This window comes from Drosophila takahashii, chromosome 3R, assembly GCF_030179915.1.
Source record: "Drosophila takahashii strain IR98-3 E-12201 chromosome 3R, DtakHiC1v2, whole genome shotgun sequence".
Classification (NCBI taxonomy): Eukaryota; Metazoa; Arthropoda; class Insecta; order Diptera; family Drosophilidae; genus Drosophila; species Drosophila takahashii.
Genome location: NC_091681.1, coordinates 35,720,438 through 35,735,515, shown reverse-complemented (window position 1 = coordinate 35,735,515; position 15,078 = coordinate 35,720,438). Strand labels below are relative to the sequence as shown.

General features: G+C 39.9%; 2 protein-coding genes across 8 annotated transcripts; one reads left to right on the top strand and one right to left on the bottom strand.

Annotated features, from left to right (window-relative positions):
* Window positions 1-476: 476 nt before the first annotated feature.
* alph (protein phosphatase alphabet) lies at window positions 477-14,675 on the bottom strand. 7 transcript variants are annotated; one of them, XR_001770050.3, is made up of 7 exons: window positions 14,338-14,675; window positions 12,003-12,889; window positions 11,821-11,938; window positions 8,903-9,008; window positions 8,785-8,839; window positions 8,361-8,488; window positions 7,363-8,148 (listed from the first exon to the last, which is right to left on the bottom strand). XR_001770050.3 is itself a non-coding variant. In XM_070216142.1 (6 exons), exons 2-6 carry the CDS (start codon window positions 12,813-12,815, stop codon window positions 492-494), a joined length of 1,125 nt encoding a protein of 374 aa, XP_070072243.1. In that variant the 5' UTR covers window positions 12,816-12,889; window positions 14,338-14,675; the 3' UTR covers window positions 477-491. The 7 variants fall into 7 exon arrangements, 3 of the variants coding, with proteins under 3 accessions (XP_070072243.1, XP_017000555.2, XP_070072242.1); XR_011418893.1 differs by having other exon boundaries at window positions 7,363-7,932; XR_011418892.1 differs by lacking the exon at window positions 8,361-8,488 and having other exon boundaries at window positions 7,363-7,494; window positions 7,565-7,932.
* LOC108059681 (dynein assembly factor with WD repeat domains 1) lies at window positions 5,437-7,435 on the top strand. Its single transcript, XM_070216140.1, has 5 exons — window positions 5,437-5,559; window positions 5,624-5,699; window positions 5,765-6,166; window positions 6,228-6,545; window positions 6,601-7,435. The coding sequence occupies exons 1-5, from the start codon at window positions 5,520-5,522 to the stop codon at window positions 7,103-7,105; spliced, it is 1,341 nt and encodes a 446-aa protein (XP_070072241.1). The 5' UTR covers window positions 5,437-5,519; the 3' UTR covers window positions 7,106-7,435.
* Window positions 14,676-15,078: the final 403 nt, after the last annotated feature.

Genomic DNA, 15,078 nt, shown 5'->3' with positions numbered 1-15,078 from the left:
TGCTTTATTTGCTCATAACTTTTAAATAATTTGTCCTCTTTTAAAATGTTTTTTTATGGTTATGATTAAACTTAAACTTTTTTGAGTTCTTAGTGGAGTTCCCTTCGAATATGCACTATGCATGAACTTAAACAACTTCAATAAGCAGCTTCAAAAGTCATTTCCACACATGGAATCAGCCAACCAAGCGGCAACCCACAACCGAAAGAGCAGCCATTTTGGCCAACGTCGCTTGTTTGCATAAATTTAACGCACATTTCCCATTGCAAACTATTTGGGAAAAATGAATTTTGCATAGCCACCATTCCGCTGTGTGTGGCTGCAACTACAGACTATATGCATTTACATACCTCTAGCTGCATTAATGGATTCCATTTTATAATTTACAACGATAACATTTTGAATACATAATAGTGAATGGCAAAACAAACGTATAATTAAAAGTGCTCACCTTTGGGCCCAGTGAATTTGATAGAATTGATTATTGTTCACTAGAAAGGAATAAAATATGAAATGCCACTGCCCTGAAAGAGAAAGATAAATAAGAAAATAAAATTGGGGATAGTAATTATATTAGTAGACTACTTTAAATTTTTTTCAGCAATATTCAGTATTTTAAAATTAAATATATGGTGACTAAAAGGATGCAACAATATATTTTTAACCCAATAATGATTTGAATTCATACAGGAAGACGATTATTTTTTATTCACTGCATTCTTTTGAACACATATTTTGACATTTAAGTGATTTCCAAAACCCAGTTATTTCTGTGGCACGCACCATAAATAAATATTTTATTAATTTGTTATATACATATTTTCCCTGTGCATCCCTGAGATACTTGTTGAATGCCCGGAGCTAAGACATGGCTTATTGAACGTCCGACCATTTGCATAATTAATTGTTTACTACTTTGTCATTCGGTGTCAAGTGCAGCCAATCGATGGCATTCGCAGTTGAGGCAAAAGCGAGTTGATGGCAAAGGCGAAGCCCCGCAGAAATCAGTGAGGAGATAAATGGCCAATATAATGCGCACAAATTAACATGCCATTCATCTTTCAGCCAGTGGGACCAGTGGAATCGGTAAAATCAGTTGAATTGGTAGCAGTTAATGGCAGGAAAATCTCGGCCACCGAATGTGGGCCTCCTTGAAAGCACATACGTTTGTTTTTTGCGCACGTGGAAGAGGACTGACTACCCGTATATATGATTTAATATAATATCAACCGAGAGGGCAATGCATAATTCATTTTAAGCACCACTTACCGTTATGACGAACGGCCATGTTGGCGATTTAAGAGCGAGTTTAATGCCTTTAATACGTCGTTGGGCCGAAAAAAGGGAGCTTCTGCCGTCGCTGACCCTGATTTATGGTGCGTATACTTGATGCGGCCGCTAAACCGCACAAACTGCCTGCCGAACTTTTTTTTTCTTTATAATAAAGCCCACAATAAAACTTCAAAACATGAGCACACACGGCCAACCTGCACAGGAGGCCATTATTAAATTTTATAACATTTCGATGCGTCTGCATTTCAATTGGGCATAAACGGTTTAAGGCTTCCAGCCTGCACACAATTTGGCCATAAACTTTGGCCGGTTGCCTGGCTGCCGGCTAAAACTCAGATTTTGATATATTCAAACCGAAGGGATAGCTCGCTTCTGGTTGTGTGTTTTAGGCCAGGCACAATTTAATTTATCAAAGTCATAAACTTTTCAATGGGCAGGCCGCAGAATGCGTCATAAATGGGGATTCGCACAGGCTCAGGTTTGTAGGTTGTTTATTGACTCAAAAATGGTGTCTAAGCAAAAGGGAAATTTAGTTTTCAGAATTTTAGATATTTATTAAAGCTGAGGATTGCTTTGGAAATTAGTGTTATTGCAGGATATATTTATTCTATTTATATGAAATAGGATCCTTTCTACCTTATTTCATTTAAATAATAAAAAGCCGATATGATTAAAGTCAAATTTATGATTCAAACATATCAACTTGACATTTTATTATTTCGTATAAGTTATATAAATACTGCTTTAAAATAGCAAATAAAGTATTTTTGAAAAAATATATGATCTTGCAAATAGAGTATCATATAAAATCCTTTAAAAATCTCCTAACAAAACAAAGTGCCTTTGCTATTTGTTTTTACTGATCAAAGTAACCAAAACCGAAAATAAAGAGCGAAGTAAACAAATATGCATAAAATTCAATACCATCCATCCATTTAACTACCGCACAGTGGACGTTGCTCTCGCTCGGAAATCTGTGAAAATGATTTTAGTGCCGCTTGGCACGGCAATTCGATTACCAACCGTTTGATGTCCTGCCAGCCAGCCAGTCTCCCATTCTCCCTCTCCAATTAGAGAGCCACTAACGACTCCTTTTAGCTAAAAACCTGAAAACCGGCCACACACGTCAATGAAAAACATACAAAAAAAAGTCCAAAAACAAGTTCCCAAAAACAACCGCGGGCAGGACAAGCGGAAAGGAAAACAAAAATCGAATTTTATGTCGCTTAGTCAAACACAAACCGAAAATCTGTTTAGATATTGCTCAAAGTGGGGCAGCAGGAGCAGCAGCTCATCCCTCTAATTCGACTGGTCTATCGGCTTAGAAAATGTGGTCGCTTTCTCCCTGAGTTTGTGCCACTCAAGCAGTATTTTGGCCCAAAAATGGTTAACGAGGAACCCGGTTCCCGACTTTCAAACCAACAGCCATAAAATGCGCACAGAAAAATAATTGACAAAAGATCAGATTGATATGTGCAGGTCAATTTTATATTTTTAAGGACCAAGTTATTCACTTGACTTTGATATAAATAAAGATTATGTTTTTCTTTTAATATATTACTTGTTCAAAAAATACTAAATTTGGTAATTTAAAATAGTGATTCTATAATTTTATGAAATAACTGATATGAAAAAATATTAAGTTGATATGTTTAGATCGTAAATTTGACAATAATCATATCGGCTGTTTATTAATATGAAATTAGGTAAATAATAGCATATTTTATATCTTTTTTTTCTGTGCAGCTATAAAATGCGGCAATAATCAGTTTTATTCTGTTCTTCGTCCTTTTTTGGTGAAAGGTAAGGCTCATATGTGTGTGCCTATAATTTATGCAACGCCGCATTTTCATGGGTAGCAGACACACAGAGATTTCGAGTGAATCCAAAACCGCCTGCCGGAAATCAACAAAAATTTATTGAGCATAAATTCAAATCCTACCGACCGTTGCTCTTCGCCTGCCCCCGACTGTTGCTTTGTTTATGAAAGCGTTTTATGGGCTTTTAAATTGATTTTATTTCCATTCGTACTCTCATTTATTCGTCTCTGATTTCCTTAAAGCTTCCGTTTTGCCACAAGTCCTGTGGGTCTCCCAATTACATGGGGCGTACAAATGAAGAGATGAAAATTCCGGGGACACAGCTGTTGCTTTTGTTCATCGGGGGGTGGGGGTGGTGATTGGCGTGGGGATGATGACCTCCCAGGTGCCTCCTGCCCACTTGAAACGATCCAAAGCCCCGTGTGTCTCCATTTTCATTTCCATCTTCGCAGTGTTGTCATTTTCCCCATGCTCGGCATTCAATGGACATTCAATGAAATGTTTTATTATTGACAAAGACACAGACTCTCGCCATCTTATCGCACTTTTCCCACCCACACAAGTTTTCTGCGCAATTTTCCAAGACACTAAGGAAAATAATATTATCCTAAATATATCCTAAAATTCCTAAGAGTTTAAGACCATGATTCTTTTCAAGTAGGAAAATATAATAAAATAAATGAAATTAAATAAAATTGTTTTTCCAAGCACAGAAATATAATATTTTGTAAAATATTTAATAACATAAATTGAAATTAAAGTTTGTTGTTTGCCTATATCCAGAAATACAATATTTAGTAAATCACTAACAAAAAATATTTTATAAAAGATTCAACTTAAAGTAAAAAACCTAATCATCTTCCGAATTGATCTTTAATGTTTTTAATATCTACGATTTATTTTGTATGTTATTAATGTAATAAAGTGGCCAAGTCTCATATTTTTTCTCAGTACCCCCAAGATTTCCTCACCTTTTTCCCTGTCCATTTAGTTTTTCTTTGTTCAACGTCCGCCTGTCGCTTTCAGTTCTGCCGCTGCTGTGCACCGAAATTGGGTGCGATAATATCTAATCATTACTTATCATTATTGGCTATGGTCTTCCCCCGAAAATCCCCCCGGTTGCCTTCTTTTTTTCGGCTGGCTAATGGGCGTTCCTCGGGTGTCTGACTCGATTCTCAACGACTGTCGTTCACTTCCCCACCCAAAACCCAAACCCCAAGCAGCGATTACTGAACAAATTAAATTAGTGAAAATGCCGAAACGAGACGTTGGTGAAGGCGAAGGAGCCAGGTGAAGCAATCTAATTGTAGGTGCGGTCGGGGTTTGTGTCTGCCCACGTGGGACATATGTTAAATCTGCTAAAAATGCGACCAGGTGTCGACCAGGCAGCCAATTGGCCTCTGGGGTCCCGGGGCTTCCTTTTCCCATCTTAAACAAGCTAATTAGGTTTAATGGCCAGAGACCATTTAGCTGCTGGCTCCTGGTGCCTGTCAAATGCCAAAGGGGTTTCCCAAAGGACAATCGTAGGTCAAGGGTTACTCCGCAGAGGGTTCACAGCGTAGTTGCTGTCGGCAGTTCGAGACAGGAAAAGTTAATTAGTCATGTGCTTTTCGTTATTTAAATTGACCTGTCCTATAAAGAAAGGGAAAGACCAAAAATCAATAAGCTAATTCGTTTACTATTAAAGCAAATGAGCAATACCACACACAAATTAAATCTATTTTAAATATTAAAAATAAAATTAGAAATAAAGCAAGAAGTTATTGGAACCATTCAGAATAGAATTTAATAAAAAAGTTCTTAAGGATTGACTACAAGGAATAATATTTATCAAACCCATAATATATTTCTTTTAATTTTAAATCTAAAAAATATTTGTTGAAAGGTAAATGCTAGATAAATGCTGGGTAAGTGCTAGTACTAAAACTCTATGTAATTTGGAATTTAAAAAATATTTTTTTAAATTATATTCCCACCAAAAATAAAATGGTAGTTATAAAAAGCATACATTTATTTTTCAATCTAAATAATATTGCCAGAAAATAATTTGAATCTACATGAGTACTAAAACTCTATGTAATTAAGGTGGTTTCACGAATGGCTAAGTCGAAAACCTGGCCACCAAAAGCTTTATCTTGGTTAGAAAAGCTTTGATAGAAATTTGAATGCCTAGAAAATAAAGACAAATTCCTGCATACAATCTGAATACATTACCCTACATCCTTGAACCGCTCACCCTCGAGACCTCGACATAGACCCCAGTGCAAGGAACCCAAGGTGAATCGATCAAACGAGGCCTTTGGCATGGCAGCCAGTCGAATCAACAAGGGCTGAATTAAAGCAGGTCAGCAAACTGTCAGTGCAGGAATTTCTAAGTTCAGTTGCCAGAGTCACAACAACCTCGCAATGAGTGCCAACAAAATCTTTCTGCGCTACTATCCGCCAGGTGGGCAAGGTCATAGAACCATTAAGTTTTTTAAAAGCTAACAATTTTTCTTGGGTTATCCTAGGACTGGCCATAAACTATCGAACTGCGAAGGGCAATGAACGGCTGCGTCACTTCGATCTGCTTGACCTAGATTCAAAGTAAGTGGAGGGAAGTTCTTAGGGAATTTTTCTAATTAATTTGTAAATATTAATCTATTCTTTAGAACAAACATAGAACCTCTGGCCGACAGGATTCTACTTCAAACCCTAGCTGAAGCGGAAGAGGATAAATCGCATGTGGATTCCGAGAAGGCTTCTGCACCTCGTCCTGTCAGCGGAACTGTAGCCAGATCTCAGAACACCTTTAGCGCTTTGAAACAGGCTCTGGAGAAACTTCAGAAGAAGCTGCGTGAGCCGGTGAAAAAGAAGTTCTATCTGCACAAGTGCCACAACTCGCACATCCTGCCGCTGACCAACGTGTCCTTCGATCGCAGTGGCGAGCGGTGCCTTACTGGTAGTTACGATCGCACCTGCCATGTGATCAACACCCAAACGGCAGAGGTGGAGCACATCCTCAACGGCCACGACAATGTGGTCTTCTCCGTGGGCTTCAATCTTCCGCATTGGTGGGTTTAAAAAGAGTTCTAGTAGTAGAATATATGATTCTCACACTTGAATATGTTTTAGCGACAAAATAGTAACTGGATCCTTCGATGGAACCGCCAAGGTTTGGTCCGCCGGCAGTGGCCAGTGCTTGTGCACTTTCTATGGACACACTGCCGAGCTGGTGGCCGCTGAATTTGATCCAATGCATGGAAGTACCATAGCCACAGCCTCCATGGATGGCACGGCACGGATCTACGATGTGGAAACGTCCCATGAACTCCAGCAACTGACGCAGCACGGAGCCGAGGTGATTGCGGCTCGCTTCAATCGCGATGGTCAGCTGCTGCTCACGGGCTCCTTCGATCGTACGGCAGCTATTTGGGATGTGCGGAGCAAGAGGTGGGTTGGATCGTTTGGTTAACAATAAGATCTTCTTAAGAAACATCCTTTACAGTCTCTGCCATCAATTGCGTGGCCACAGCGCCGAGTTGTCCAACTGCGTGTGGAACTTTAGTGGATCCCTGATTGCCACTGGCTCTCTGGATGCCACAGCCAGGATATGGGACATTCGGAGGATGGATCAGGAACTCTATTTGGCTGCCAAGCACAGTGACGAGGTTCTTGATGTAAGCTTCGATGCGGCGGGCAGGCTGTTGGCCACCTGCAGCAGCGATTGCACGGCGAGGGTGTGGAAAATGGAGGGATCGTCGGAGCTGGAGATGCTGTCCCTAATGGCAGGACATGCGGATGAGGTGTCCAAGGTGTGCTTTAGTCCCAGCGGTTGCATGCTGCTCACAGCTTCGGCGGATAACACAGCCCGACTGTGGCTCACAGAATCAGGACAATGCTCCCAGGTGCTCGCCGGTCACGAGGGAGAAGTATTCAGCTGTGCCTACAGTTACACGGGAGATGCCATCCTGACCGCTTCGAAGGATAATACCTGTCGTTTCTGGAGATGATACGACTGGTACACCGTTCAGCTGAACGATGGTTCGATTGACTGATTAAAAGTTTGGCTTGGTTTTTTTTTCAACATTTACTACAAACTCGAGCGTAATTTTGCTTTTCTCTCTTAAGATTTTCATCATCAACTTGCTTCTTATAAATTAATAGTTCTTAGTTTCATTCTCGTTTCTTTAAGATCGGACATTATTGTGGATTTGCTTTTGTTTTGCTTCGCTTACTTTAGGTTTTAGGTATTACTTTTCTCTCGTTACTCGTTTCCGTACATAGATAGTTACAGGTTTGTTTGCTAGTTTGGTTTTCTTTTACCATTTTTTTCTGCTTTTCTTTTAACATTTTTTACTTTACATTATTAAGTTTCGCTTCAGGCTTGTCGACGACACATCTTCTCATATACATACAAAAAAAAGGTGAACAAAATGTGTTTTTTCGGTAACAAACATTTTACAACTTACAAAAGTCCGCATTCGTTTCGGAATCAATGGTTAATACATGGTTTCTTTCTTTGACAAAAATAAAAAGTTCTCGCGTTTTTAATTACATTTTCCACTTCGTTTTCTTTTCTGGCTGTTGTACTGGTGATTGCTGATTGATGAGGAGTGACGGAACGATAGGGCACACAGAGGGTTAACATTCACATAGATGGATGGGTCCTGCAGAGGGATCTGATCGGATAAGTCCTGATATTGGCTCTCCACGATCCTCCTCGGCTTCTCTGAGGTCTGCTCAGGTACGCTCTGTTCTAGATCTCTCCTATACCTTCTTCGAGTTATTTAAGGGCGCGGCTGTTCGTATTGTTGTGTTTAGGACTGCTTCGTATAAACTATAAATGTATCGTTATTCTTATTATTATCATTATTAGTAGGTTCTTTTCTTTTGTGTTTATCAAAGTAGAAAACTGTTTGGTGTGTGTTCTTGTTTGTTTGTTTGTTTGCTTCGTTCAAGTTGTGTGGCTCTGCTTTCTGTTCTGTTCTGGTTTCGGTTCTGTTGTTTAACTGGTTTTGTTTAGTGTTTCGACTGCAACCTAATGCGTTGGACTCTGCAAGAATAACAAATATCTCGATTATTGACCATGATGATGGGGATCCGATTTCATGCAGGATGCAGGCTTGGCAAGAAGCGATTTGAAAGAGATGAAACATGCAGTACTCTCGAGAAGAAACGAAACGAAACAAGGCGAAACAGAATGGATGTGGAGGAAGATCGATGATGGAGGGCCGAGACAAGCAACATATTGAATTATCGCCTTACATTTAGAGTATATGTGAAGCATAGGGTGTTTAGTTATCTTTGTTCTCTTGCTGGTTGGTTGGTTGTTGGTTGGTTTAAAAAATGAACAGTTAGCATTACAAAATTCATATATCATCATATGCATACAGCTAGAAAAAAGAAAGAGAATAGGTGGCCATGATTAGAGGTTACAAGTCGACTAAGCAGGGGACGTGATTAACAGTGATTAATGGTGACGATCGAATGAAACAACTGCGACAGCTCAATCATTACCAAATCCTCTGGTGTCGATCTACTGATTGAATCAGAAAAAAACAAGGCAATTTCAAAGGCTATCGAATGACCAAAAACGGTGCTATGCAAGCGATAAAATAAATATATAAGTGTGTTAGCATTGGCGAAAGCGCAGCGAACCGAGTTATATGTTATAGAAAATATTTCGTACATCACATGGTCGATCCGGAAACTCTTGCTTGAATGTGCGCTCGATAATGTGATATCTGCAAAGGCAAACACAATTGATTAGCAATCGTTGATTAGGAATCATGATCCACCACACTCACTTGGACTGCAGGCCGCCTCCGGGAGGAAGACCTTCGATGTCGTCTCTGTTCTGCAGACACTTCAGCAGATCCACGTAGTCGGTTATATTGCTAGACTCTATCTCGTCTGCAACAATATCAGAGAGGAAATAAGGGTTAGTTACAGGTTTTTTAAGGGCCATGATCTTAGCTTAAAAGACGTTTATAAATAAATATATATGTACATAAATGGTTCATAAAGAAATACGAATTACATAGCTAAGCTACTTTAAATCAAATGCATTATACAGATTTATGAACTGGGTTATAAAATATCAACTAAATGGGAAATGTGAGGCCATCTCAAGCGATTTTTAAGGGAGTATAACAAACTTGATGCAGGTCGATGGGAAGAAAGTAGCTATAAGAAAGTTTTCTACTATTTTGTGAGACTTTGAAATTTTGTAATAATTTTGGACACCTTAATTTTAAGGAAATAAAATTCAGAAAAGCTTTTAAAAATTTCAAAAAATCATGGAAATAAATTGAAGGTTTAAACAAATTGCGTAGTACATTTCAAGTGATTTTGTTGCTCAATTTTTCTATTGTGGCTGACGGGGGCATGCAATTTCGATTATCTGCCGGATTGCGTGGATCACTCTTTACAATTAATACACAGATAGCAACTCATTGGAGGCGGGGGCGGGGCAAAACAAAATCAAACCAATCAATCGATAAGATAAACGATAACGAAATGGCAAAGTGGCTTTCGAAAATTTACAAACTACAAAATTATAGACGTACCTTATGCTCACTCATCTTAAATTTGAATTGCTTTCTGTTTCTGTTTCTTGTTCTTGCATTGACATTTGGATTTGGATTTAGAAATTGGGGATTTGTAGTACGAGGCGCGAGTAACGACAGCGAATGGCTAGAATTTTCCTCTTGGCAAATTACTTTAGATAAACGTTACGCATTAGTTGAAACTGGCTCTTAAGAAATCAGGAAAATTAGATTAGAATTAAATAATGATATGTAGGGGTTCGTTTTTTGGAATGAGTAAAATAATTAAGAGTGTGAAAAGGAAATGAAGAGAAGCAAATGAAAACCAAATGAATCCAATGGAACAGCAGACAAACACTTTTGCTTTGGTTTTTTGGAATCTTTCGTTAAGTTATATTTTTGACTTGCATCCGTGGTAATTCATTAATTCATTAATCACTATAAAACGTGTATGATGTTCTGTGGATAGTGTGTGTTTTACACTCTTGGCTGCATCACCAATACAATATTTCGGGGAATTGCTTAGATTGTGTGGAATATGTTTGATCGTTTCGGGTCATAAAGTAATCGTTTGCCTTTGTTAACAACAAGCACAACAGTTGGTGAGCATAAGGTTTACAATTCGGTTTTAATTAACCTAGGTATATAGTACGTATACGTAACATTCAAAACCCTTTTTTGGCTAGTCTACTCTAGGCTAAGTAATTCGTCTGGACATTGAGTATTTGCCATGGTTATTTAATTGCTTAGACTAGGTAATATCGTTATTGGTTTAGCTACTATGGGCAATGCATGCTCTCTAGTTCTATTCACTAATTCGCTATTTGTAAATCGTACGAATCGGGGCTAAAGTATTTGTCTATATCAACAAGGTCACGTCTGAATATCGGCCGATATTCACTTTGGTGTTTTGAATACTGAAGTCTCGGAGGAATTCCCCTCTGGTGTTTATTGCTTTCTATACATAATCCATGTAATGCGACTACAGTTCGTCTGAGCGATGGCTAGTTAATAAAATATATGATTTCATTGCTTTCTTGTAAGGTTTTTCTTCTTATTTACAGACTATCTACAGCGAATCTTCTTTGAAGACATTCTCCCATACGTTTTTGCTTAGTAAATAAGTGTTAATTCGCTATTCCTACTAGTTACATCAATTCCAAGTGTTTGTTTTGAGTGTCAATACCTGCGTACGTTGAATATTGCAATTTCGTTTGATTGATTTGCATCGTAGCTAGTATCAAATGGGGAGTACGTATACGCAAATGTATATACAGACTGGCTGACGGGTCATTTAACTACTTAGCTCGGGCAGGTTCGTCGATAATTGTTATTATTTAGGTGTATATGTTAGACTAAAGCTAAATGGGCTGGATTCTCTCGCATACATGGAACGCTTTTGGCTTTTGGCAGTGGCCGTAGTACACACGGGCATGTATAAATAATACTATAACTCAGGCACACACACACTTTCGGCAGAGGAACTCTGGTCAGCCACACGCACAGCCACCAGATATGACAAAGTAACACGCTATATAGGTATTTGCTGGGCATTAGCGATAGGATATTGGTAGTACCCCCACACACGCCCCCATTTACATGTCTAAACAGCAGGTATACGGTGAAAGCTCTCTTGAGGGACATAACTAAATGTTCTCTGAAGGATTCATAATATTAACCTGAGCATAAATGAGGCGAATTATGTAAAATATATTCAAATTAAAAAAAAGTTAATGATTCTGGGTATTCTATCTATATCCTTGTTACATCTCAAAGAGATTATGTAGAAATTTTAGAAATATTAGAAAAATGAGCAAATAAACCTTTGTACAAATTATGAAATGAAGAAATACGATATTCCTGAGAGCCTTCACTGTACTGGCAGTGGGTGTGTGCGGGTTCTTTCTTGGCATTAGTAATGGCAATGGTTTGGTATTCGCTTTGGTATTGCTTTTGTTTCGGAACTAATTTCGGAAGGAACTATTTGGTTGGAATCGAGTTGGGACAAAGTGGGGCAAATACAACTCAAGAAGGCCTTGGTAAAAGTGCCCGCGGCGCTCAAGGTACAATGTATACGTATTTTGGTTCGATAAAGACACACGGAGTCGGAGGAGACCACTACGCCATGGATCAACAGTTTACGATTAGTTATAAACAGAGTAGACGACTTAGACAACCTCTTGTGATCTTCTCGATTTGCTTCTCCAGCCGATGCTCAGCTTCTATCGCCTCCTCGGTGGGCTTCGGGGCTCCGGGGAAGGCGATGATGATGATGCTCATGTTATCGCGACTGCCCTGTGGTCGAAAAATGATCAGAGTGTTAGAATCTTTTAAGTTTTAATGTAATAGATCGACTTACCTTGTGCAGGCAGGTGTCCACCACCTGGTTGGCGATGCTCACCAGGTCGCTGGTCACCCGCAGGCGCGAGTGGATGAAGCTGCACACGTCCTCGTTGGTCATCACGTCCCAGATGCCGTCGCAGGCGAGCACCAGGAACTCGTCGCTGTCCTGGCGGCTCTGGCAGAATATCTCCGGCTCCGGCGACACCAGCTGCTCGCACTGCCCCTTCTCCTTGACGTTCTTGAAGTCGTAGTCGCCGAGGGCTCGCGACACGGCCAGGGTGCCGTTGACGCGCTTTATCATAACACTGCCGCCGGCATTGTGGATGCGCTCCTTCTCCTCGGGCAGAATGGGCTTGTGGTCCTGCGTGGCGAACACCGGAACTCCCTGGCGGCATAGAACGGCCCTGGAGTCCCCACAGTTGGCGATATACACCTGCGTGAGGCTGACAAAAGCGCAGACGGCGGTGGTGCCGCCGCATTTCTCCGTCTCCTGGGTGAATTCCGGCAGATCCCGCATCACCTCGTCGATGCGCAGGAAGCCGGTGCGAATGCCCTTCACGTGGTCGCCGCCAATGAACTCCTCGGTGCTGACGATGCTGTCCAGCAGATGCTTGGCACAGTGCTCCGACACCTTGCAACCCGCATGCCCGTCGAAGACCGCGAAGAAGCTCCAGTCCTGCAGGACATCGCCCAGCCCGGCACGAGCGTAGTAGGCGTCCTCCATCTCCGACCGCCAGCCCTGCATCGAGCTGACCCCGAAGAGCAGCTTGTTGCCCTCGCCCTGGTCATTGTGCTTGGCGGTTTTCGGCTTATCCAGGAATCCGCCCATGTCCACTGAACATGCTGTGTGCTGTGTGCCGGGCGGGTGCAATTCGTCCTCTCAGCCTTTCGGTGCCAAGGAATCTGCAGATGGAGGATATAATTGACTTTTATCTTAAGGGATACAAAAAATTAAGGAAGTTACATATTTTACTTTTTAGGTGTAAATAGGTAACTACTTCCTTTGCTTATCTTTATCTTCGCTAACGAAAAGTTGATAATTTTCACCATATATGACAAACTAGATACTCTACAAAAATTCCTATGGGCTGTATCTGGATTTTTCAGACTTGAAACGGAAGTGCGAGTCTCGGCTTTTCAAAATCAATTAAATTTCATAGAAAGTTCCTAGGAAACTAGGTTGACTCATGGTACTTTGATTTCAGCCAAACATGAAATAATTATTTGCAATGGTCTGTGGAACTCTTGACTTGAATGAGTCTTGAACTTATCATGATAATCTTGAATTTTAAAGAAGCGTAGGATAGATTTTAAAAATATATTTATCATAATAGCACCGTTTTTTTTAAGATTGGTTTTTAGTTAGATATTAATTTCAATAAATTAGTTTTAATGACATATTTTCTTATAGAGGAATAGTAATAGATTTACTATGGAAATAATTTCAAAGCTAAAATAGTTAGTTGTTATATCTCTTCTTATAGAAGAATAGTAATAGATCCATCATGATAACACTGGTTTCGAGCTATAAAGTTGGAATATCGTCTTTTTAAGAGTGGTTTTTAATATGTTAAAGATTACAAAGTTAAGATCATTATTTTTCATAATATCTTTTCTTATAGAGAAATAATAATAAATATGGTTTGTAACGGAGGTTCTTTCTGTGTGTTGTATTTTCTAGTGGGATGCTATAGAGCTGATATATCTTTCAAGGACCTGCCTCAAGCATGTATAATACCAAACTTTTAATGCTATATGACTATATAAAGTCCTAAAACCGGTAAAAACAAGGGAATTCTAAAGTCAAATCAGCTGACGCTCCATAATTAATATATAGTACCGACTTTATACGGCTTCCTTGGAAAGTTCATAGTACTTTCTAAACAATAATTTTAAGACGCCTGCAAGGACACGAAAAACAGAAACAGTAACGGAAAGGGGGGCGGGGCGGAAGTCCTCGAGGCAGCGCGCCGCCCACGCTTTTCACCGTTATTTCCTTGTTTTCCTTTTGCGCGCCCTTCGCTTCTCTTGCATTCCCTTTTGGCACATCGATTTATCAAGGACGCGCCTTCGTCCTTCCGCCTGGGTGACTAAGTTTAGCACTCAAAAGTGAAAAACGAAGGAAAATTCGGAAAATTGCGCGCGACAGCCTCCAGAAAATATATTCCATTCACAAAAAAAAAAAATAGAAAACAGCTAATAGCAAGTGGGCAGCCCCATTTTCACAAGAAAAACGGGGAAGGGGTACGGGTTGGCGGGGTAAATAAATCCGGAAAAATGTTGTTAATGAAAACACACTCGCGATTTATGAACTTTGGCGCTGGGAAAACCTTCGTTCTCGTTATTTTCACCTCGCAAATTGTAAGTTTGATGGTCTCCCGCTTCTTCTTCTTCTCGCTGCTGGCGCTCTTCTCTCCGCGTGCGTGTCTGTGTGTGTTTGAGTGTGTGTGCGAGTGTGCGTCGGTGAGGTGCGTGCGTGTGCGTGTCTGCCGTAAGTAAAAGTTTAAGAACGAAAAACGGTGTGTTTCTGCTTGATTTTCATCGCCCCCTAGCGCTCTTTGTAGCCACGAACCGATCGCTCGCTTTTTAACACTTTCGCACGATCCCGAGAAGCACTTTCGAGGCGGAAACGGAGTTTTTCTAATATTTTGATTGACAAAGTGACCAGTGTGACCGCGGAAATGGCGGACCGTCCGGCTGGGGGGAAATATACCAGATTTAAGTATTTCGGGGATTTTATAGGGATTCGAAGCGGTCACACTCGGAAATACCAATTGAGTGAAAATACTGAAATTCTGGTATTTAAAAGTGGTATTATTTTGGTAGATGGACGCCGGTCGCACTAATTCAACGTATTATTTGAAAAACAGCCGCGATAATTCAAATTGTATATAAAAATTTGCTATAAAAGCTTGAAAGTTCAAATAAATTTAATTAGTTTGTTTTTAAGCATTTTATGTATGTATATCTAATTAGGGAACTTTAATAAATATATAATAAAAATAAAAAAACTAGGAGTGAAAAAACCTAGTTTACCAAGAAAACTAAACACATCAAAAATAAATAAAGTACATAATGATTTCAAAGCAAAT